We start from the raw sequence: 25,166 nt of genomic DNA, 5'->3' as shown, positions 1-25,166 counted from the left end.
TGGCTGTTTCTGACGCCAGTATCTTGGAACACTGCTCAAAAATAAAAAATAAAAATAAGGTCAAAGAAGAGCAAAAATTCACTTGGACAAAAAAAAAATTCTCACAACGCAGTGTGTTTCTGCTAAGTAACAGAATGTTTAGTTGGCTCGTACCTTTTTACTGGATACATTAGTCAGAAGGCAATAATAAAACTTGGCACGGTCTCTAATGTCTGGTAGTAATATTAAGAATGATAGCAAATAATAACACTGCTCTAAGAACATTATGTTTCCTTTAAGCCCAACGTCAACAATCACAAACACTACATTATCAAATGAAAAGGATACCAATGTCCCTATAAGTTGCACAGATAAAAAGTAACAAATTTCCAAGTTCTGTAAACAAAAAGAAGAAGGATTAAATGTTGAACATTGTAATTTCCTCCAAAAACACTAGACATGTACTATTTGTCACTGGAATAGAGCGTCCACGCATTTGTCGAAAATTTCGTCCCAGATGTTCCAACTAACAACTCACAGCTTGCCTCTCTCTGTTGTTTGGAAAAGTCGCAACAATTTCTTAGGTTGTGCGCGCCATGTCATTTTCGTTGTCTATACTCCCGTCGACCATAAGCTGCGAACAGACTATTTAGTGGGGAGACGAGAGATTTCAGAAAAAAAAATCGGTTCACTTCGCTTCCCGATCTTTCTTCGCTCTATACCCCACATGACAGCATGCTAATCAGGGTTCTATCTAGAGGTGTTCAGGGGGTAGAAGCTTCCCCCCCAAACAGCCCAGCTTCCCCCCCCCCCAAAAAAAAAAAAAAATTGTGATAATTTATACAGTACATAGATAAATCAATATATCATTCAGGTCAGTGTACATGCAGTTACATTGCTATCTAGAAATTTTCCATCGCTACGAAGATAAGTTAAGAACTGAAACATTGCCGCTGTTTATCTCTTTTAGTCACTTCTTTGTAGTGTATAAATAGCGCAATAGGAACTCTTCGTCTCAGCCGAGCTAACATTGTCAAAACCTAATCATGTGATGACCAAAAAACAATATAAAATTACGGTGAAAATATATCAAGTTTGTGTCTCAAAATACACCAGATTGCATCTCAGCACATATCCATTTATATCCGGACTCCCCTAGAAGCTCGTGGCCTTCGGCCACTCGCAACTTCTCCCCCAAACGAAAAATCCTAGATAGAACCCTGCTAATGGACCATAGCTCTCGACCAATGTGTGTGCGTCCATTTTGTTTCTCTTCGGCTGCTCGGAGGTAAACACTTTGCTAATCACCACCGATTTAGCCAATAAGCGCGCGCGAAAAGTACTATTAGTACACTATATCAAAATGATTGTTTTTAGAGATCGTTTATCGTTTGTTACATTCATTAAGCTTGTCATGCAATCTTAACAGGGAACAAACCGAAACAACGTCTGCGTAATATCAAATCTACACACGAAGGTTTGTCAAAAATTGTGTGTAAACATCATTACCTGTGACTGTAGCGCTTGAATGATGATGCAACAAAACACTGTAGCACACAGCTAGTACACAGTTCCCAACAGTCCAGTTACCATTACGAGTGATCTCTGATTTTTCAAGGATTTGAACCAAGAAGCGGATTGTAGGCTGAAACAAATACAGGACTACTTAATTTCAAACATGGACGAAGACGACTTTCTTGAAAAAAAAAAAGCAAAAAAAAAAAAACACACAACCAAACATGCCAATAAAAACCAACACCCCAAGCTGAAAATGTATCGGCAGAAATAATTTGCGATTATTTTTTTCAGGTTTGTCTTCGATAGTCGATCTTAATTTATCCAAGTCTTGAATAAGCTTTCCTCCTTTTCATCTTTGTCACTACCTCTTATTCCATGAGCGTTGAATATGAGAGGGTAGATAAGCAACGAGATGCGTAGCACCGAGTAGGCAATAACTGTCACATATCCAACAAGCGCGAGTGGAAAGAATTGCAGTATTTGAGCTCCCCGTTTGTTCTCACTGATGCACACACCTACTATATTTGTGAGAAGAGCTCATGAATATAGCATGCACTGTGAACCAACCAAAACTCAGGAATTGCAATATTCCATGGTTTCTAATAAGGAGAGTTATTCAACCCCGGGAAACTACAGTTAAGGTTCCCATCAATGAAAAGGCTGTTATGCACACTGCAGATTTAAGCTCCCACGAGGGACGATGCCAAGGGTAATTAAACAAAATTTTTCTTCCGTTAAAAACAGCATGATACACTTACTGTGGGTGGTATGTCAGAGCCTCTCATGGCAAGAGACAATAGTTTGAGGTGATGTGTCAGGTTTGGTAGAATAGACTCCACAGGCTGGGACACCACGTGTTCACTGAGAGATCGCAGTAGATCACTGGGAAATGTACTGCAATAAGAAAACCAAAAAAAAACAACAACAACAACAATTGCAGTTAGCAAAAAACATGCAGAAACAAAAAAATGAATGTAATTATGCTGTTTGGGTGGTCAGTGGTCATAATAAAAATCAAAAAAAAAAATATGATTGTACTTCGTCAAAATAAATTTATTCTGAGGAAGGTAACAGAAAGATTTCCGAAAACTTAATTTTAACATTTTAAAGGTCAGATACAACAATATTTTATTTTTAAATATAATTATCATTCGATACATTTTTGCCTTCTTTTTCATTGGCCGAGAGCCCACCACGCGCGCTGCAAATAACTGCCTACAAATAATGATCTGCTCATGCACATTAGCGTCAGACAGTAATTTTGCTGCAATATTCTGCTTATGCGTAGTCCACGTGTCCACTTCCAAGAAAAATGGCAGATCGTTTTCCAGAGATGTAGAAGAGCAGTTTGATTTGTTTACTAGGCCCGAAAAATCAGTGAACATACGAAGAAGGCAATGGAAATTCATCTTATTGTATTTCGACAATATCTAAAAGAAAGAGAATTGGATGAAGACTAGTTTGTATTATCGAAGCCAAAAGGCAAAGTCCGCCTTTCGCCCGCATTAATTCAGCAAAAAAAGAGGCAGCTCCCGAAGGTACTTGTGCAAAACAAATTCAGTGATCGAATGAAGTAAGACAGAATAACCCAGCACGAGGTCAATATGCCGCTCACAGATATCATGAGTTCCATAAGGAACTCACCACCCAAGTAAGACAGAATAATCCAGCACAAGGTCAATATGTTGCATTCAGAAAACCTGAGTTTCATCACTTGGTGGTGATGGCCCCTCCCTTTTTTCAGTCACTTTACTATAACTAAACGACCACTTCTATATAAAGGGTCACCTTTAATGTCCTTAACTTCAATGTAACGGCTAGGATCTTTCTTCCCGACTTTGGGTCATTTCAAACACTTACTTTTTTGCTGTGACCTGTCAATCGTAACTGGCAACGCAGTTTATTTTTAAAACGAGCCAGTCGGAGCATGCCCTTCGCCCGCAAAAAGATTTGAAGATGCGCGTCGCAAGTTGCAAACAAAAAAGGCGAACATGTGACATCCCTTCAGAGTTCTGCAACTTGCACTATTTTCCACTCGACAACACTGCTTTGCATGTTGCAAAAAAAGTATCATCGCTCAGCTGTTATTAGATGCTCACCTATCAGGTGTAATGACAGTCACAGAGTTCAGCAAGTCCACCGTGTGCGGTATGAACTGAGGGTGATCCGTCACTATTGATAACACGAGCCTGTGAAAAAAAAAGGTTCACGCTTATTAAGATATTATTTAAGACGTTCATCCAATCCTATTATATATATGTTATTTGCCGGCTGGGAGGTCCGTATAGTGAAAAACTGTGACCGAGGTCTTGAAAATGCTGCCCGAGGCCGCAGGCCGAGGGCAGCATTTTCAAGGCCGAGGTCACAGTTTTTCACTATACGGACCGACCCTAAGCCGGTAAATAACTTATTTATTTTTTTCCTACTTTAATGTGTTTGATTAAAAAACACCTAAAAAACCTACAAAGACTTTCTTGCCAAATGTGTAAACTTGTATTTATATACGCGCGCATCCAATGTTGAGTCGATCGCCATAAATGAGCTACGGCAAGAGTAAATAATGATCTGTTTGCTATAAGAGCTTACTGCCAAACAAAATAAATTCACTAAAATGAACAGTACTCAAGGAAAATTTCATCTGAAAAAAAGAAAAGAAAAAAAGCATCTGAAATAATAGAAAAGCACAATGTAGAACAGAGCAATCAGCGAGTTGCGAAACACTTTTAACTCCATTTCGGCTTGTGAGTTCTTCAGTTAATTAAACTTACTTTTTGGACTGGAAAGCACTTAGCTATTTACATTTGTATTTAACGAGTCAAAATCCTCTGTGTTGATTCCCACAGTATTCTGCTTTGACAAAAAGTTTGCGAAAGTGAAACTGAATGAAGCTGAAATGTGTAGTTTGGTCGCCTGCACAGTGACGGCACAATATTGCGAGAATTAATTTGACTGTTTTTTAATAAAGCATCTCATTTTCTTGAATGGCGATAAGCAGTATTCGGTTTTGGAGAAAAGTAGCAGAGAAGCAAGGTGTTTGAAAGGATAAATCGAGTCTGTAAACCGGCGACTTGCAGTTAACCGCAATGGCGTGAAAATCAGTGCGAATGCACAAACAACGATCGGCAAACCACGGCCATAAAACTATAACTTCATTTTGTCACTAAAGAGAATAAATGCTCGCCTTTTGGAGAACTTCAAGGCCTTTAATTCCACTGCTAATTTTCCCTTTCAAATTTACAACGGTTGGTGAGCAACTACATCGATTTAAATCATTTTGGAGAGCAAAACTGTCATGGGTTCGTTCGTCTCGCCGCGAAATGAAACTCACGAAAGCGTTACCGTGGCCCGTGGGCAGATATAGGAGAATCTTGCCCGTGCTAATAACCAATCAGATTGCAGGATTCGTTACCGTGCCCTCTTGGAAAAAAATAAACACACTGTATTATCCACAGAGTTCAGGCTGCACAGAGTTCACATTAAAATAATCTAATACCAGGGTTTCACCCCCCCCCCCCCCCCGAGTTGTGTGACTCTTGCAGCACGCCTGGGGCATCAATGAATTGTTGATCAAGCGCACATGCATGGTTTTTTTAAAACTGCCATAAAAACCTTCAATAAACACCACTTTTACTTGTTTCATTAAGCCCTCTCCATTGCTAGCCTAGCATCAATTTTGCTGCACAACGATTTTCTTATTGACAAGGTCGCATTGTCAAATCAATACAAAGAGCATTACTTACTTATAAATTTCTCTTTCGAGTTCTGAGTCCCAATGATGTTTGTAATACCAAAAGATACTTCTAAACAGAGCCACTACAGTCTTCCCTCCGATGCCCTGTTGGACTCGTTTAAGGAGTGGAGCGAGACATTGCATCAAGGGAACACCCATAGAACCTAGCAGAACAATGTATAGTTAGTAATAGTATCCACCGATAAATTTTCATTACAAAAAGTACAAGTTAGGGGAATTGGCTTTTTAATGAGGTGCATGGCATGGTTTGTGCCAGCATTTTGAGACAAAACTACTCTAGGTACTTACATAATTATGACGGAGTAAAGTTGAATCTTTAATGAAATGTTACCTGGCAAGTTTAGAGTTTCATGGTCCAAGCATAGACACAAGACTTTAAGTTTATAAACTGTGATATCTGAAAATTAAACAAACGTTCATCAGCATTTCAAACATCGTAAAAACAGTACAGAGCCATAAATGTCATGAACGAACGAACGAGCGAACAAACGAGCGTACAAACGAGCGTACAAACGAACGAACAAACAAACGAGGGGACGAACGAACGAACGAACGAACGAACGAACGAGGGGACGAACGAACGAAAGAACGAACGAGGGGACGAACGCAAGGGCGGACGAGCGAATAAACAAACAAACGGCCGGCCAGATGGACGGACAGAAGACGCACAATACAGGCAAACGGGTCAAACAATGTAAACACTAACTATGTGCACTAACCATGACGTTCTGTTTAAATAATTCTACATTCACTTTATTGACAATCTGACCGCATTCAAGATGTGATGCAGATGCGTATGCAGATGTAACAGCAAAAACAACAACAAGTTTCTTTTGCCAGACAAAATAAAAATATTAGAGCATAAAATAAATAAACTTGTGTACGCAAAAACTACTCAGAATAGTAATAAACTTAACTAGCTGACTTACCCAAAGAATCAAACACAGAAGGGTAAAAGAAGTTGAACTGTGAGTAATCCAAGCAGTGAGGGACACTTGGTTGTAACTCAGGGGTGTCCTGTACAATTATTACACAATTATTATTTTATTGGTGACAAGTCCCGATTTTTAACCATTTTCCTACGAAATCTCGCGAAATAACGCCCGATACTTAGCCGATGATGCCGTTGGCCAAGTTGGCTAAAATCAGACGAGATTCCACAAGACTTAGCAGGATAATTGTTATATTATTCAGCATATTGTCTACGAAAAATATTTTACAGCTGAAGCTAATGTGGTTAAATGCAGTGCTTTGTAAGACTTCGAACGAATCGTGGCAAGCTACGTATATCGTAGGATAACTGTTTTGTACGGACGACCGAAAACAATGACGTTTTGACCATAAAAGGGCAGAGTGTGACCCGTTTGTTCAATAATAAAAGATCATTATGCTGCGATGATTTGATTTTGTGCAAATTGAAGACAGCTCATTTAGTTAGGGTGCATTTTTAAAACAGGAGCAATTTTCAATTGAGTGTTATAAAAGCAAACCTAAAGTAATCACTCTGGCCAATTACAAATCATGCACGTAGACAATTATCCAGTGAACCAAACAAATCTCCAAGCAAATATGTGGGAAAATGTGTGTTTGAGTTTCAGGGAGTGCCTATAACATAAGGGTCCAGAGTCCTTAGCTTGACACTGATTCATTACAGAATAGTAAAATGTAAGTCAAGTGAAACGATAGGGTTGAAATGCTAAATATTCATAACTTTTCCCTCTAATTATACCTCATCAATAGGAAAGTACATAAGCCATTCAAAACACAACAAGCGCTGTCCTTGTGGTAAAGTAGGTTGACTTGACACTAACAACATTCTGCAAGATAAATAAATGCACACGTATCAACTTGCTCAATTAACCTATAGTATTTCTTTTCACTCTTTTGACATAATTTTATCTGCAAATTATTTTGCTGTAAGTAATTTGCAAATCCACGTGGCAAATTCAGTTGTCGTAACTATTTAACTTGTGATGCTGTCTGTTTGAGCTAGTCTCTAAATGACATTTGAAAATTAAGTTACCTTTGAAGAAGAAGCAGTTCGTCCCCTTCCAGAAACAAATCGTCTAAAAACTTAAGCTGTAGAAAAAAGTACATATAAAGTGAGATGCAATAATACAATAATTAAAGATAGAAACTTCACGGACAGTTACTCAGAGTTTCACGCACGAAGCGATCATCAGACTGTGCCGTTAGATGCGGTGAAATACAATTTAAACTACGTTCATGGAGGGCGGTTGGAACGATCCTGGGTGGTCACGTAACGCTTTGTTAGGGAAGGGAGCGATGCATGACGAGGTCAAACAACAGCTGCGAAGAAGACTAAGCACTAAGAGAGCTGCAACTACGTTGTAGGCCTGTAGATGTAAAGAGTAACGTGCGTTTGTTCACAGCCCCAATACAGGGCTCATACACTTCTGGTTACCAGCAAAAAGTCCATGACTTTTTCAAGAAAGACTTTTGAATTCATGATCACATTCATGAAACAAAGTGAAATTACTGACCTTGGGGCCCTAAAATGCGTTACAAGCCTAATCCCCTTGAACATGACTAATATGTAGTCAAGAAGAATACAGTATATTTAATCAATATCTTGTGCCAAAAAGTTTCATGACTGTAGTCTAAATTCACAGCACTGTGAATTTAGACTACAGTCTTATTCTGTTATGAACCCACAGATACAACATTCCTTGACTTCCCAGGACGTCCAGAGGTGAAATTTGAAATACATACTTTTCCCGTTTTCCATGAACTGTATAAGGCCTGCATTTATATGATCCATCTCGTTAGTCAGAGTCTACCTATTCTCATGGGAAACCAGTAATTAAATGAAGGTATTAAATGAAGGGTGTGTTTTTACTGGCCATAGTACCTACCTTTAAAAGTAGCAAAACATGAAACACAGACAGATCAGTTGTGGAAACCCAGGTAATGAACTGTGATTTGAAGGTCTGGGAAATAAAACAGAAAAAAAAACATTATCCAACATCACAGCCTGTAGCAACATGTCCTTATGGTTGTGTTATACTTGTACAGTGTAGGTCGTGCATCTTGCAGTGGGGAGAGTGATAAAAAAGAAGCTTCTTAATAAACTACAGGTAGTGTATGTATAATTATAAATATTAAGCAATCAATATTTGTATAACCATGATCATGGTAAACTTACATTTGGGGCAAGTTCAGCAAGCTTCACACATTGCATGAGCTGAAAGGTAAACAAGCCATTAATTGGAAAGTAAACAACCTTTAACAGTGCAAGTAATAAATATAACATTCTGTAACAATGACAGTAAGTTCACTAAGAAAATACACACCTTATAAGACGGTTTTATTGAATAATAATTGTACACCTCACACACAATTTTTAGTTACGAGTTTTGTAGTATCTTAAGTTTCCATGCCCGAAAATATGAGAAATGAGTAACATGTCTGCTAGTATTATCTGTAAAACCATTAATAAGGGACTTATTTTACACTACATACTAATTTTCTCAAAATTATTTTCGAAATACATGTACAGTTGAAAAAAGCACTACAGAGCTATACATAACTTGAACAAGATATTTACTTCTGCGTACTCTTCAATCTTATAGTTTTCAGATTTTTTTCATGCAAACAAACAGTTTTTGTAGCACTGATAAAAACCACCATTGATAATGATGTGTCATATTCTGCGTAGTTCTCCTAAACCTTGTATTGTCAAATTACGTAACTTATAGTGGAATAATAAATAACTGTATTAAAATAAAAGCATACTTGAAACATGACATGAAAAAGGCCAATAGTGTTGAGGAAACCAATGTTGTCCATCAAAAATGAAATTGCTCTTTTCAATTCTCTGGTATCCACATTTCCTGGTAAAGTTAAGGACCTGGAGCTAAAAGCTTTGGCCTGTAGAAAATACATCCCACATTACTTTTTCTCACTACACAAACATACACCACAGTACAGCACATGTCATACAAGAAGTGAAAGACTGTCATGCGATGTAACCATCACACTATTTCTTTATCAATCTGAGTTTCCTTTGTTATTCGATTGACATTATTACTAAGGGCCTGTTTATATGGAGGAGAGATGTCCCTGGTAGGAGGGTTACCCTCTCCCCCGAGCCATCTTTTGCTGTGCGTTTAGATGAGAAAGTTGTCCCTGTTGACCGAGCCAAAACTTGGCCCTCTCGGTTCAGAAGACTGGCGAGATGTTGTTTTGAAACATTTATTATGGCTGGTTTTTTCTAAAATCAAGACCGTTTTTTGGACTAATTTACCACCAACTTCGATTTCAATTTATCTGCAAATTTGATTATGCTGATTTTAGCGTTTGTGCATGCTCCGTATGTGTCAACTTGCCCCTGGTAGGCGAGGCAAAAATAGCCAAACTGTTTATATGGGAAAAAGTTGGCTCGCTCCCCAGGGTCATCCCCCCTTCAAAGCGAGTGACCCTCCACCCAGGGTCACCCTGCCCCTCGAGCCAACTTTGCAATTTCTCATATAAACGGTTCGCAGCTATTTATAAAGAAACATATGAAAAGCTCTCTCGCCCGGGGTGGCTCGGTATGGAGGGTAACCCTCCTACCAGGGACAACTCTCGTCCATATAAACAGGCCCTAAGTTTGGTCAATTACGTAGAATGAAGACTCAAGCAGAACTTTTCTTGGGCCATGAACTAACCATAATGTATATGACTTCTATGAAATTGTTCCTTTGTTGTTAACTTAACTGATCAAATATAAACTTGTGTAACAATGTATGTAACCTCACCTGAATGGTCACTGGTAAAAATGCTTTTGAGACTTCTTTGGGTAGATACAATGGCTGAGAGAAAGACAACCATGCAATTTGTCAGCAAAATTAACATTTTTGTCTAGTATTTAAGCTTTCTGAGGAGAAAAATTATTAATTTAATAAGATAACTTTAAATAATACCTTACGCTTAAATTAATAAAAAAATAGACTGAGTTGAACTTCGATCTCTTAGAGTAAATATAAATTTTGTCAATATATAATTCTATTCATGCACTTGTCTACAAGGAGTTAATTTGTGATAAGAAATTTATATAATTTAATTACAACCAAGTGCATTTCATGTCCTTTTTATTAGTAACCGGCAATATTATTTTTTCCTTTAATGGCCATTTGACCAGCCACTGCTTACATGCAAGTTTGGTCACCAGTGAAAAATTTTAGTCACTAAAATTAAGCTCATGCTTTCAATCCTTCTTTTCATTTTTGGTCGCCAGGTTTCAATTTAGTCACCAGCTCCAAACTTTGAGTTGCCATGGCAACTAAAAATTAATGGGTCTTAACTTGGAGGGTTGATTCAACCCTCCAAGTTAAGACCATTTTAGTCGCCATGGCGACTAAAATTTTGGAGCTGGCGACTAAATTGGAACCAAAGTCGCCAGCCTGGCGTCTAAAATTGAGAAGAAGGATTAAAAGCGTGAGCTTAATTTAGCGACTAAAATTTTTCACTGGCGACCAAACCTGAGCAGTCGGTGGCCAAATGGCCACTAAGGAAAAAAATAAACTTGGAGGGTTGTGATTACTAATAGTATCTCACAAAATAATAACATGGAAACATAAACATGTTACCTTCAGTGGTTCTGTGCGACTTGTGAGTAAATTATTCAAACAACCATCATCCAACCTGAGAGAGAAAAATGTTCAGTACACATTTTAATAGTGTTACTAATAATATATAATTATACATGACATGTATTCTAAAATCCTAATGATGTGATCTAATTCAATCCATGCTTTGCTGTTTGTTTCTGCTGCTGCTAAAGCAATGCAATTGTAAATTACCACAATAACATGTACTAGGTTTAAATCACTCACTTATTAGCAGACTCTTGCAGTAAAAGTTCTATGGCATGACGCAGGACAGTAACAAACAACACCTGAAACAAGAATAACTTAGTACATGGTTAACCAAATGTTAAGGTGGCTGAATACAGTTTTTACGTGCCTCAAAGGCGCGCGCAAAGATTTTCTACTTGACGTCATTATTGCTCGCGCGGCCTAAAATGGCGCTAGCAACTCTAAACAGAAACAGAAAAGAGTTCCATCTGTTTTACCGCACTTTACCAAATTTGTATACAAAAGAAAACTTCAAAATACTTTCTCTCGGTCTTGAAACCTGGGACGGAAAACAAAACGACAAAAAGTGTGGATAAACAACCGACATAGAAGTTCTAATTCTGTCTTTCATTATCGCTCGCTATGCATGGCGTCATATTAGCGCGCGCTCGCACGCGCAATTTGATTCGCTACGGAGGTCGTAAAAGCCAGATTTTGATCCAGATTTTCTCGAAAACCTACCGTACAACCTATTATGAAACTTTCACAATTAAATGTAAGGGGTAAACCATGTCCACGGCCAAAATTTTGAAAAAATCTGTAAGACAGATTTTGAGCTATTTAAAAAATCGGCAAAATATCATATTTTCCTATTTTGCGAAAAATCTGTCTTACAGATTTTTATATTATTTTGCATGAATGATAAATCAAAGCCAATTTCTTATTTCTGAAATTTTGAGGTAGGGTTGTACGGGTAGATTTTGAGAAAAATGCCGTTTAAAATACTAGTGCCAGTCCCCTCATAAGCACTCGGCCGTTCATTTAAGCTGTTTATTAGCATTTTTATTTTCAAAATATCGCATTAGATGGTTTTAGGATGTAACAAACAGTGATAAGAGAAAGACAAAACTTTTTTGGAGATTGTACAAGAGAGTTTAAGGTTGGACTGATTTGCCCTCTCAAAACTGTATTAAGCCACCTTAAGTTAGTTTAACTAGTAACAACAATAACAACAACAACAACAACAACAACAACAACTTTATTTGCACCCTTTACATTCAATTAAATTAACAATACAATAATAAAAGAAATAAAGTAAAGTGCATGGCTGCCCAGAATAACCACGATTGGCTAACAAGATTGGGCAGCCATACTTAGTTTTTATTACAATAAAAAGGTCAGGTATACTTAACATTTACATAGCAAACTATACAACACACAAACACACAAAAACAAAACTAAGTGGGCTTAAAGAAAAAGTTAATGAAAAAAAAGATGGAAAATGAAGTATACGGACAGGTTAACTAGCAGAGTTAAATCTAGAGTTATAAATATGAAAGGTTCAGTAAGTAGCTTGTAATAATGCTTAATTTATATTTTTTCTTAAATTGTTTAAGTGACAGAAGCTTAATGTCATCACTGATAGCAGTAAAAACATTTAACATTTCATGACTTTGCAGGATTTCTACCCAGGGTATTTTTTCTTTAGCACAAAATGTCTTTACAGGCAAGAAAGCAATGGCCTGGCCTGGGGTTGAGAATGAAGGCTCAGTGACATCCAGCATAAGAACCCAGGGAAAGATAACCGTTTGTACACGGTAAACAAGTTTATATTTTCTTGAGTATGGAATTCCCTTGAAATCCTGAATTTTATACAGTCATATATATTTCTATTAAACTACAACAAAGTACTAACCATGTAGCTCTGGAAGATTGGACTGTTCTCAGCAGCACATATGGCATACAGATGGTCCAGCTTTGCATGGAGAACGCCCTTGGAAAACAAGATATTTTTAGATAAAAATGATGCCCATGACCATAGTGTATTTGGCCATAGAAAATAATTTGAATTCTCGATAATTTTTTTCCTCTCAGATAATCCACACCCAAAGCACTGGGGTTCCAGACACATTTTTTTTTTTTTTTAAGGCAGGGTCTCCACTGGGAATTCCAATCCCAGGCCAAATTCCCACTGCCCCCATGCACCAAATCATAAGACATTTTCTATAATAACATGTATTTTGTTGGGTCAGCTAGCTAACATTGTAGGGGTTTATTAAATATGTCACAGAAATCCCAAAAAAAGTTTGCTGAATACCGGATATGACAGCTCCATTTCCCAAAGACATTCACATGCAGTTCTCCTTACAAGTAAGTTGTAAGGATTATTGACCTGTGAATTGAAAAAAAAAATCATGACATGAAAAAAATGTTAGATGAATCTTTGGAAATTAATTCTCCTACAGGACAGGTTATTAAAATCCTGTACATGATGATTGCATGTTTATGCTTCATGTAGTCTACATACATGTCAACTTCATTTACAATGTAACCAGGGCACTTTGACAATCAATCTATTGAAAGACAGCCTGAAAACTGTCAAATCATTAATATGTAATATAATGGATCCTGGGTCACAATTCTTTTTGCTTTTGCCAAGGTCAGGTCCAAGATCATCTATTTTGGAGGGCGCGGGGGGGGGGGGGGGGGGGGGTTACAATATTAACCTATTACTATCATGATTGACTGTCAGTGAGGGCTGTACTGTGAGGAACAATGGTTCGAGGTTGTGATGAAGATTCCCCCAGGTGAAGAATACTGAATAAACTAAAATTAGTGTCTAGAGCTGGATGTTTTGACAACAGCCCTTATATTATACCAAGATCAATCTACCCTGTTAAATGTATCTCTAGTCAAGAGTAGAGTTGAATGAGTGTAGTTCACCTACTTAATACCATGGCCATCCTCAAAGACCCAGGGGCAGTTAGTGGGGCGAAACGAAGGAATAAACCGGGCAGAAATCGTAGCGACAAAAGTTTTCAAGTTCGTGCTGTATTTGAAAACTTTCTTCGCTACGATTTCTGCCCGGTTTATTCCTTCGTTTCATCCCACTAACTGCCCCTGGGTCTCCGAGGATGTACCATGGCACAATGCATTTACTTTAAAACTATGACCGAGTAACATCAAATCAAAGAACTCAGACAGATTACCCTGAAGGACAACTTGCCATTAGTGATAATTATAATAAAATATTTATAATATTAATCACCCTCCAGCCAAGTCATACACAATGAACATCATCAGACCGACTTACCATTTCTATGACATCTGTCAGTACCCCAACAAAATCCACAAACACGTCTTGACTTATTTCCTGTGAAAAATTTAAATAGCAATAAAATTTGTTACTGTCAATAACATTAATTATTCTTACTAGCAAAAAGACAATTATTTGCATCTTTTACTTCAGAACCCACAATGACACGTACAATAGTGTACCAATATTGTCTTTATTCATTGACTTATTCAATAGACGTGTTTTTTTTTTTTTAATTATCTCGACCATTTTATAGCTGTCATCTACATTTTCACCCCCCAAAGCCCACAATCCTTCTGGTCTACACCAAGGATCAAGACCTCTGGCTGGCTCGAACATCAGAAGTCCACGATTCATGAACTCATTGTCAAATCAGACAAGTCTTATTGGCTGAAAATATAGAATTGAGTACTCTGCAGGCGCATGGTCACCGATCGGAACAGGCCAGAGGTCTTGATCCCTGGGCGGCATAGACCAAAACTTCAAGGATCATTGACTCTGTGGACGAGAATGGCCACCTACAGTTATCTACCTACTCTTGTGAACCATTAAAAAATGTATCATAGGAAATGTGTACTTTAGAAAGGAAAACAAATAGTCAGAAGTTAATTACCTCATGTAGATTCCTTTTTTGTGATTGAACATGTATGTACTTACCACCATTTCCTTAGAAATCAGGATGACAGTTCCAGTGACCAAAATCTACAAAACACGAACAGTACAGTACAACATACAACATATCACATAATAAGAATGGACAATTGTAAGTGATGCATACAATCTCAATTTTTTTAACTTCGTTTTTTTTTCTTAGTTATTGAAATTAATTTTATGAACATGAAAACAAAAACAACAACGGCCTACAAATGTAAACTCTCACAAATTTTAACCTTTACCATGGTATGGCTAACCAGAGTAAACCATGGCATGCTACATGTACATGTAAATCATTGGTGAGATGAGAACGCATTACGAAATTGCAGGTTGGCTGAGGGAACAAAAACTTTCATTACTTGTAAGCATTCTGTACAATATAGCAGACCAGCTAACACCCATCACATGAGTTGTTGAATATTCAGTACTTAGTGATTTCACATACCTGACTAAGGTAGATTTGTGATGAATGTACAGAGGAATGAGCAATCATATCCTTTCTTGAACCGATCACTGGTTCTAATCTAAAAATCATTGATAATTATTCAAAAATTAAATATTAAATGCTTATAAGAATAATTAATAATTTTAAAGATTTGCAAAATAAAAAACATTTAAGTTAATGATTGTACACGGTTTAAAATTTATCTTAAAATGGTTTTTGAATGTTTTTGTTTGATTTTTATTTCCCTTTGTTTCAGACTATGATAATGATTTGAGACAATGAAAAATAAAAATCAAACTGGTTTTAAAGATGATTTCCAGTCCGTACTGTGCAATCTCCGTCTGCAATGTTTGTGAGTCTCACAAACAGAAGAATGTTTACTAGCAAAAATAAAAATTCCGGGACAAAACTTACCTTTTTCTTCATGTACACTATCACCGAAGTGTAACGTTTCAACGATTCAAAACAAAAATGAAAACAAACCCTGAGTCTGCGCAGTACGGACTGGAAATCATCTTTAAACAATCATTTTAAACCAAAGATAAATTTAAACCACAACATTAACACCCAGCTGGTTAGCTGATAGACAATGTACCAAAAAATCAATGGAATTAATTAATGAGTGGTGCTGAATCGACCTCAAAACTTCAATCAGTAGCATTTCCATTTAGTTATAATTAATTACCTTGGAGAACTTGTATGAAGGAAGATATTTGAAGTCTGCAAAGAGAATTGAGTGTTGGAGGACAGTGTTTTACAGTTTTACATTTTACATTAAAATTAATTATTACAATTATTATTAATAATAAATAATGTTTTACAGCTACATGTGTATGTGCGGTGGCTTATAATAAGTTTATATTTTGTTTGAAATTTTTCAAGCCGGTTTGATTTTTATTTTTCAAACCAGAACATGTATTTTCAGTAGATCTGAGATAAAATTTATGATTGTTATATTGTTTCACATTACATTGTGAGAATTTTTTTTAATTTTAATTTTTAATACGCTGTAAAACTGACATCTCAAGAGTAGGAGTGTATTGAATACTTTCAGCGCAGGAAAAAAATACCAAGTCTGATTGCCCATGGCAAGACAATTTTGCTCTTGGGCAAGTTAAAATTGAAGTTGGTTATTTGGTGGGCCAGTGAAATTAGCTTCTAATAGTCTTGTGAGTCTGAGAGTCTGCAAGATCAGAAATATTTAAGTGGGGCCAGGGCAAGTGAAAATAGTACTAATTAAGTAGTAGGAAATTTACACATAATTAATTAGTCAAAGTAAAAGTTCAAGGTGCTAGTAGGTTAAATTCAATTAGGTTTTAAAACAATTAAGTCTAGCCGACTGTAAAATATTGCTTGTAATTAGTGTTAGTTAGTGGTAATTCGTCTGTTGTTATAAGTAATGTAGTGTTAGTAGTGTGTTTGTAAATAATCTGTTTTGTAATTGCAATAAAAATGTAAAAAAAAAAAAAAAATAGTACTGGCCCACTGGGTAAGTGGATTTCAAAACGTTTTTCCTGCCTCAAGTGACAGTTGAAAGTATTTACCATTGAGCCCTTTGAAATACAATAATCATGCTTTTACAGTAGGTAGTTCTGTGGTTGGCTTGAAGCCTCAGTAACCGCCATTTACAACTACCTTTTTAGTAAACATCAATTAATAAGTTCTTAATATCATTATTTTGCATAATGTAATGTACAATTTTTTTTATCGTTTAATATCAGACAGATCATAAAGACGGTCATACATGTGACAAGGTCCTGCTCTACATACCTGACCCAAGTAAAGTTCAAGCATGTTCTTATATGGATGAATGAACATTTCCTTCAGTGAACCAACAGCACATTCCGCACTGAAATTTGATACATACATTGTACATGTCAATCAATAAGACAAGAAAGATTCAATTAACAAATTAAAAATTCAAGAAACTTTTATTGTCTTGGGAGCTGAGCATAATAACCCTGAGTGAAAACAGAAACCCATAAGGGTTGAAACATGTATCTCCCTATGATTCGCATTGTACAGAGCATTTGCACATCCGTTTACACTTAAGTACCATATTTGGAAAATCACGAGAAACATTTAATAACCAATCAAAATTACTATATTTGGATTAAATTCACAGCTCGCGCCTTATGGCGTAATCTTGTTTTTGAACAAGCTTGGTTGAGGTCCTAGTTTAGAATCATCCTCAGTCATGACAAATTACTATGGCCAGGATTCACAGTGTCTCTTATTTCATTTAAGCTTGGTTGAATAAAGTTAAATTTGGTTAAATTCTCCTGTTTCATCTTCTTGAAGTAGTCTGGAGAACTTTGCTTTGATACACTTAATGTATTTCTTTAGTTTCTGTAAGAAATTTACGGGGTTAAGGTCGAAATTCAAGCAACTTATATTACCGCAAAACCAAAAATTATGTTACGTGTGTCATTACGAGTATAAAGCATTCTCGTATTTCCAAATATGGTACTTAGCAAAATGAATATTCAAACGCTGTGCGCGCGTGTTACACGTTTCAACCCTTATGGGTTTTTGGTGAAAATAAATAAATAATTTTAATAATTTTAAAGATTTTTACAGATCTTCTTTGCAAGGAAGTTTAATAATATTCTCTATAATTCCCAACGATCTTCATGGTTCATGCTGCAGAATCTTACATTTAAAATCTTTCAATGATCCTGCAAACTTAAGGTCTTTAAAGACAAATAAAATTCCCTGCAAAGAATCCATTTTAAGGTCCAGGAAAAAAATGCTCATCAAGTCGTTGCATTGAGGAAGGATACAAGATGTTTGCAAAGCCCTTTGCTACCAGATGTATCTTTGCAAAGATCTTTGTAAACTCTTCAACATAATTATATCAATAAATATAAAATACTGTATAAATAATAACCTTCATTATGTTAAATGATCTGTTGCACTTAGGTATTTGAAGATCCTTTTTTTTTAATTTTTTTTTTTGGGGGGGAGGGGGTGGCAACATGTTTTTGTTAAGTCATGTCAATTTCAAAATTTTATCATTACCTTGTTGAATCAAGAAGAAGAATTGAGGCCTGTAAACAAAAAAAATAATAATTCAATCTAATCTATAATAGAAGAGAAAAAAAGAATAACACACGCTCAACCCTTGCCAATGTTTGTTGAAAACCTACATTGTACATCTTCCTAATTAATTAAATTAACTCTTGTTATAGTGGACTACTTGGGGTGTCATTTAGTGTCCGTTATAGTGAGAATCCATAATAGCAGGAGTCATTTCCAGTCAAACCTTAATAGCGGGGTGTCTGCAAGGTGAGAGTTGACTGTAGCAAGTACCTGTGGTGTATTTTTACAAGGGAAGACTGAAGTGGAGTGAGTCCCCAGCTGTTGATGATTTTTTTTATTCTCATCACATATCTGTGGTACTTGGCTATACATGCTTGTTCACTTGATACTTATTAACTGTACTTACAGGAGAAATTCACTGCTGATCATTACTTGGAGTCAAGTGCAAATTTTTAACATTACTAAAGACAAAAACAGACTGAGGTGCACAGACACAGCTGAGAGACCAAAAGTAGTTCATCTACATGCATTTAAAATGCTAAAACTTAATATCTTAATAATTACCATAATAATGAGCTTTTGAATATTAATAAGTTTGCATGTTCAAATGAATTGTGCTAACATGAACATACACATGTGTACATGTACCTGTATGCTTCTGTATAGAGCGGTTTTCACTTGAGTGTCGAAAGTAAATTGCATTTGCTTTGGTTTTGCATTACTACGCTTAGTGATTGGCTTAAAAATCTCGCACCACTTTCTCAGCCAATCAGAAATAAAACTGAAACCAATCGTGACTCGCTTGCGCACGTTTACCCGTGCTTTGTGCCAGCTACATGTATTTGCTTCGAGTTTTGATTGGTTCACTAGATTGTCTCTGTCCCTTGTGATTGGCCAGAGTAATTACTTTGGTTTTGGTTTTAGGACACTCGATTGAAAACTGCTCTATAGAGGACTGCACTTCTTTCAAACTAACGAATAAACACAAACCTTTTCTTGAAGTGAGAATAACAACTGAAGCTTCAAGTTCTCAGGAAGGTTTTCACGACAAAGAACCTAGACAAAGATAAAAAGTTACAACTTACATGTACTGATCATAACATAATTATCTGATATATTGTACTGCAGGATACCCAAAAAGCAGGGTGCATTATTGAAGTACAAAAATATAGTAAAGTTCTCACTAAATGAGTTGAAAGTGCCTTTAAAATAGTTAAAAGTTCCAGACGTTTCGGGCTTAGCCCTTCATCAGTGGAAAGTCAGGATTTCAGTTGAGGAAATTTATTTTTCCATTTATCATTGCATTATTGAAGATATGCAGCCCAGGATTCAATAGAGATGCCATCATACTTGCACTAGTCTTCTGACTTCAACAGTGAGACATTAAGATTTGATGTGTGATCAAGGCAGCTTGATATAGCAAGGCAAATTAAGGGGCAGATTATGTGGAAAATTTTGGCATTGGGCTGAAGGCACGTTGTGAAAGGGTGAATAAAGCTATCCACTGGATAAATCACTATCCAGTGGATAACTGTTGTACAAAACCTACTTCGCTATCCACTGCATTATTACTACGCTATCTGATGGATGGCGTTATCCACCCTTTGAACAACTGGGCTCAGAGCTCGAATGTTGTTATTTTGTTGTGATTACATGAAGAATTTCACCCCAGGTTAAAACTGAAACTTCTTGTTGACACCATTTTGTTTTGTTGAAAACACCATCACTAGGTATCCCCAAGATTTTTCTTGTTTGTTTTCATTTTTCATGGTTCGTTGGCTGTTGGCCGACAAACAATCAACCCTTCGGATTTCATTTTTCGAAGGGCACCAACAAAAAATTGAGGGTTCGGATTCCTGTCATCCTTAAGGGGGGGGGGGGGGGGGCGGATAAAAAATGGAACGTCCCAAAGTGTCAACCGGTCAAAACGCCCCCAAGATAAAATGCCCCCGACAAAACACGTCCCAGTATCAGCTTAAGAATGCACTCCGAGCAACGATTTTTATAAGTTTCAGTTTAGCAGTCAATACATACAGCCTCAAAATAGAACAAGATGCCGTTCGCTTACCTCAAGGATGTCTAAAACGAAACTGTGTCCAGAGATGTTTCTTGCCGCCAGAAAAGCTTCTGGAGAGCGATGGAATTCCTCAAGGTTTTGAGTCCAGTGCTCCACGATAGAACTCATCTTTAGCAAGATTTCCTTAATTTCTCCTCTTACTGAAATGCCTCTCTTGGAATAGCTTGATGCAGTTTATTTCTTGTAATAACATGATAAATTTTCTGAACGTTTACAAACATGACGGCCGCCATTTTGTTGCTTGATAAAACCGCAAAGAGACTGGTTCATAGGAAGAAAAAAATTATATTAGGGAGGGGGAGGTAAATGTACAAAAATAATCGCCAGATTATTTCTGTATTATTTCTGTATTATGTCTGCCAAATTATGTCTGTACATTTCTTGTTAGCTTAGAATTATCGTAAAATTTTTAAATTACTCTTTTTAATAATTATAATAAAAAAGTATTGAAAGAAAAAAATGAAACATCTCACTACCCTCCCAAGTATAAATAAGTCGGTTTATTACCGCTGGCTGAGATGACTAAAGACTCAAATGGAGGATACGTCAACTTGCAGTTCAATGATGGAGTTCAGAGCTCTCTGGTCTTCTGTCAAGACCTTTTATTTTAATCATGAAAATGTCATTTTGAGGGTGCCATTTTGCTTCTTTTTACAGCTAGCGATGTATTTTGACAAGATTGTTAAGGAGTCCGACGACGAAGACGCGAAAACCTCGTACGAGATTTCAGGTACAGTGTACGTGCGTGTCGAGGTGTCGAAAATATCGGATTGCGTGTGAAAATTAAAAAAAAAAAAGATTACTTTAGCGGCTTTTTTATAGTTTTTTGATAGTTTCATGGTGTAGCTGTTGTTGTATTCTTAAAAATTCCAATTTTTACTACATTTGCGTTAAAGTTATAGAGAGAAATTTGAGAAAGTATGATAATTTTGTTATGAAATTGGTTGTAGTGTGTGTGCATTGGGGGAGGGGGGGGGGGGGTGCATTGGGGACTCCTGGTCTTGACCAACTTTCCCTTGTAGGTTTTGTGGCATTCTCTTAAGTTTACGTTTTGTTTTGTTTTTGTTTGTTTTCATTTAGAAATAGAAACTATACCAGTCATACAGAATTGTGTTGTAGTACATATTTACCCACTAATGCATTTGAATAATGTTTTTTTTTTTTAATTTGTTCCATTATTTTTTCCTTACAGCTGTGGTCAGTGGGCTAATTGGTACCATTGGGTTACTAACAAATCTAAGCTACCTTCAAAAATGTTTTGTTTGGTTTATTGAAGAAGTCGTTCTCCTAGCTGCATTTGCAGCGATTATGACGTACACACCTTCAGATGCCAAGAAAGAGGACACAAGAAATGACTCAAGTCTTGAAAGTCCATCTTACCTGGGTGGCATTTATGGTTATTCACTTTTATATGCACAGGTTGTCCTTGCCGTCAGCATAGCCATTGCTCCTCGCAAGTGGGTCATTGTTAGTGCCAAGCAAACAGTGGGGATGTTTGTTATTTTTCCTGTGATAATCCAGCTTTTGACTCTGCCATTTGTTAAGGCTTCATCAATCTTGAGAGACATCTGTCTGGCTTACCTTGCATTTGCTTCGATGATTCAGATGTACAAAGCTTGTCTTGGATTATTGCAGCTACTACAGGACTTCCCAGGGATGGTTAAGAATACTTTCAGAATTGTAATTAACTTTGGATGGCTGGATTTCTTTATATACCATTGGAAACGGATTAACTTAGGTCAAGTTCTGATGGTGGCTTGGCTGATTAAATTTTCTGCTATCTTAAATTTTATAATGATTAGCAAGCTTAGTATATCTGTGGCCATATCTGGAAGTTTAGTACTGTGTTTTGGCAGTCTCCAAGATGTAGCAGGAGCTAGTATTGTTGTCGGGGAGGCCGCAAATCTTATCTTGGATATCATAAGTATACTTATCAAAGGCAATGCTGAACGTCCAATGGAAGATCGACATCAGGAACTATGGAACGATAGTGTTTCATTTTTCCTTTTGTGCGTACAAGTTGGAGTCATCAGTTTACCTAAACAACAACGCCTCATGCCAGTTGGTCTGGTCTTGTTTGTGACAATTTCACTGTTCCTGCAATCTGCTTATGAACTAACAGAACCAGCACTCATGTCTCTTGGGGCAACATACACGGGTGTTGTCAATAGTAAACATGTGCGCACACTAGCGGTTTGTTCTTTGATCCTAGTGCTTCCAGGATGCATGATAGTCGTACTTTGTCAAATGTTCAGGTTCGATGCCTGGCTGTTTGTGATCATTTCAAGCAATCTTGTGACAATCGTTCAAGTTATGGGCTCGCTTATCATTTATGCACTGTTTGTGTCCAATGTTCATTCGGAGAGTCAAGTGAAGGATTTGGATGACTATGTTTATTACATCAATGCAGGTTCTAAAGTCTTTGAGTTTCTAGTTGCTGTGGTCGTTCTGGGGTATACTGCCTGGGCCACCTTAAATGGAGACTGGAACTACATTGGTAAGATAAGTTCACAATATTAATCTTCTGCACTTTTTGCTTATATTATAACTAATAACTACACATCCACTGTGCAAAATAATTGAGACACTCCCAGCCCCAAAACACACGTGCAGTGGCCTAATGGTTAGTGCGCTGGACTCCGGTTTGAGTGGACTGGGTTTTGATGCTGGGGCGATGCATTGTTTTCTTGCACTTTACTCTCACAGACTGTTCCTCTTTCCACCCATGTGTAAATAAATTGGTACTGGCAAATTTAAAATTCAGGGGGTACTAAACCCTGCAATGGGCTAGTATCCCATCCAGGGGGGGGGGGAGGAGGGGGTCAGAAATATTACTAGCCGCTTCATGCTTCAGAAACTGGGATATCTTAGCTGGAAAACAGACTTCACCTTTATCTATTGTTAATAATATTAATAATTAATTCATTTAATTAAAATTAAATACAACCACTGTGCAAAATAATTGAAACACTCAGAGAAATTGCATTATTCCTCAAAAACCTGGAAAAAAAATCATTCAGAACCCCTTCCCCCTTCCAAAAAAAGAAAAAAAAAAAACAGACACATGTACTATTATTTTTAACTTGCAACTGAAAAGGTCAACTGCATGTTGTTCTTTTTTTTTTTTTTTTTCTCCCTAAAGGTGCTTTAGTCATCTCAATGCATGCTTACTTCAATGTCTACAAAAGAGCACAGGAGGGATGGAATAACTTCCTGTTACGGCGCAGTGCAGTAAAAAGACTCAACTCCTTGCAGTGGGCCACTGAAGAACAGTTACAGGAACTCAATGATGTCTGTTGCATTTGTTACGAAGCTCTAGACAGGGCTAAAGTCACTAGGTGCAATCATTACTTCCACAGCCTGTGTCTAAGAAAATGGCTGTATGTCCAAGATAAATGTCCCATGTGTCATGCAGACATACTGCCACAGGATTGACTAGTATTATCAGCCCTGCAACGATTGGCTGCTGTGGGTTAAGGTGATGTTGCACAGGACAATTTAAGTTTTAATACAACACTGTTGTCTTAAAATCAATATCACGCCGACATTACATGGCATGCCGGATGGTTTTTAATGCAACATTTACTGTGGCAACTGATGTTGCAGGTTTTTGAATTGCTTTCAAAAGCTTGCAACATTGTAGGAATTTTTTAATGTTGTGTGAAAAAATTGACTCTTGTATCATGCCATTGCCACAACACAGTGTTGTGTTTAAAGTTTTCTTGTGTAACATAAGTTCAAACTCGTTGTTAAAAAAACATCTCATGTAACATCACCTCTAACGATGGACCAACAGAGAGAATTTGAGATTTTAAGGTTGTTAACCTATGCTGCACATCCTACATGTACATTGTAAGCCTACACGTATTTGGTGACCAGTCAGAGTACATGTACATGGGAACTGGCCACCTACTAGTTACAATTTGACTGGACAATAACGCAACCTCTCAAGTACTTCAGCAAAGAAATGAAAAAAAAAATTAAAGCAAAAACAGGTTTTGTACCCCTGACTGACGGTATTGCAAGATTTACTCAATTTAAAAATTATGGCATATGAAATTTACTAATGGTACTTTAAGCATGTAACACCACACTATTATGTAGCTTTAAAAGATGGCAGTGCCCCCTTAAAAATATGAGGAGACTGGTGCAAATATACAAGTGTGAGTAGGAAATGAACATTATTTTGCCCATGACCATGGATGATATAGAAAAAAAATAGCCTATCATTTCCTAACAAAAACAAGTTGACTTCGAGGATTTTTTTATTTCTTCTTACAAAATAATTAAAATATTATATTTTTTTTCTTGTGTCATACTGGGTCTCCAAAAAAAGGAATTCATACCAATTTATATTACCAGAATGTTTTTAAAGAAATTGATGGAATTCCTCTAGACTCTGTTTACTTACTAATCATGACAACATGCAGAGTGATGCAAGACGAAGAACATTCAGGCTTCTTAAATAAATATTGATTCAATGATTAATAATATGAAAGACATCATTTATTTAAATAATACTTTTATTACATTATGGATAAAATTATTATATTGTCAGTAATTGAAGTTAAATTTCCCAAGAGGTTAAACATAGCAGTTTATAGAAACGTTTGTTTCCTTTGCAACATGTACAGTTACATGTATCGTTTGATCAAGTTTAAGGTTAAAAATTAGTACTTTTGTATACTTCAAAATGGGCAGAATGTGAAAATGGAACATTTTTGTGTACTTGATAATCCAGTTAATATTTGGTTAGATGTATTAAACTTGATTAAAAGTTTATAAAAACAAGTCATTAACCAATC

The 25,166-nt window shown here is 36.7% G+C and overlaps 2 protein-coding genes across 3 annotated transcripts in view; one reads left to right on the top strand and one right to left on the bottom strand.

Annotated features, from left to right (window-relative positions):
- LOC144642767 (AP-5 complex subunit beta-1-like) overlaps positions 1-20,599 on the bottom strand; it is a 30,854-nt gene extending 10,255 nt beyond the window's left edge. The window contains exons 1-27 of one of the 2 annotated variants that reach the window (XM_078501828.1): positions 20,353-20,599; positions 19,275-19,340; positions 18,264-18,292; positions 17,013-17,091; positions 15,928-15,962; positions 15,243-15,321; positions 14,801-14,845; positions 14,141-14,200; positions 13,145-13,219; positions 12,743-12,820; positions 11,086-11,147; positions 10,840-10,894; positions 10,009-10,062; positions 9,005-9,139; positions 8,415-8,453; positions 8,125-8,199; positions 7,272-7,327; positions 6,978-7,065; positions 6,178-6,265; positions 5,580-5,645; positions 5,238-5,391; positions 3,597-3,686; positions 2,256-2,391; positions 1,489-1,624; positions 328-375; positions 154-212; positions 1-31 (exon numbers count right to left, since the gene is read on the bottom strand). The exon at positions 1-31 is cut by the window's left edge and continues 27 nt beyond it. In XM_078501828.1, the coding sequence (XP_078357954.1) occupies positions 1-31; positions 154-212; positions 328-375; positions 1,489-1,624; positions 2,256-2,391; positions 3,597-3,686; positions 5,238-5,391; positions 5,580-5,645; positions 6,178-6,265; positions 6,978-7,065; positions 7,272-7,327; positions 8,125-8,199; positions 8,415-8,453; positions 9,005-9,139; positions 10,009-10,062; positions 10,840-10,894; positions 11,086-11,147; positions 12,743-12,820; positions 13,145-13,219; positions 14,141-14,200; positions 14,801-14,845; positions 15,243-15,321; positions 15,928-15,962; positions 17,013-17,091; positions 18,264-18,292; positions 19,275-19,340; positions 20,353-20,469 (2,035 nt within the window). In that variant the 5' untranslated portion in view covers positions 20,470-20,599. Of the gene's footprint in view, positions 32-153; positions 213-327; positions 376-1,488; positions 1,625-2,255; positions 2,392-3,596; positions 3,687-5,237; positions 5,392-5,579; positions 5,646-6,177; positions 6,266-6,977; positions 7,066-7,271; positions 7,328-8,124; positions 8,200-8,414; positions 8,454-9,004; positions 9,140-10,008; positions 10,063-10,839; positions 10,895-11,085; positions 11,148-12,742; positions 12,821-13,144; positions 13,220-14,140; positions 14,201-14,800; positions 14,846-15,242; positions 15,322-15,927; positions 15,963-17,012; positions 17,092-18,263; positions 18,636-18,666; positions 18,775-19,274; positions 19,341-20,352 lie in introns of those variants that run through there. The other variant, XM_078501829.1, reaches the window with a different exon arrangement.
- Positions 20,600-20,912: 313 nt separating this feature from the next.
- Positions 20,913-25,146, top strand: LOC144642749 (RING finger protein 145-like). The gene is made up of 3 exons (XM_078501805.1): positions 20,913-21,091; positions 21,554-22,858; positions 23,504-25,146. The coding sequence occupies exons 1-3, from the start codon at positions 20,923-20,925 to the stop codon at positions 23,794-23,796; spliced, it is 1,767 nt and encodes a 588-aa protein (XP_078357931.1). The 5' UTR covers positions 20,913-20,922; the 3' UTR covers positions 23,797-25,146.
- Positions 25,147-25,166: the final 20 nt, after the last annotated feature.

The sequence above is a fragment of the Oculina patagonica genome, chromosome 2 (assembly GCF_052425735.1).
Source record: "Oculina patagonica isolate OP01 chromosome 2, crgOcupat, whole genome shotgun sequence".
Taxonomy (NCBI): domain Eukaryota; kingdom Metazoa; phylum Cnidaria; class Anthozoa; order Scleractinia; family Oculinidae; genus Oculina; species Oculina patagonica.
The sequence above is the reverse complement of the archived record's forward strand: the minus strand, read 5'-3'. Positions and strand labels throughout refer to the sequence as shown.

What these genes read in the sequence shown, in the direction of transcription:
- LOC144642749 (XM_078501805.1), top strand. Translation starts at nt 20,923, where the DNA reads ATGATGGAGTTCAGAGCTCTCTGGTCTTCTGTCAAGACCTTTTATTTT. An exon ending in AACCTCGTACGAGATTTCAG is followed by an intron (nt 21,092 to 21,553) that starts GTACAGTGTACG and finishes TTTTCCTTACAG; the next exon opens with CTGTGGTCAGTGGGCTAATT. An exon ending in TGGAGACTGGAACTACATTG is followed by an intron (nt 22,859 to 23,503) that starts GTAAGATAAGTT and finishes TTCTCCCTAAAG; the next exon opens with GTGCTTTAGTCATCTCAATG.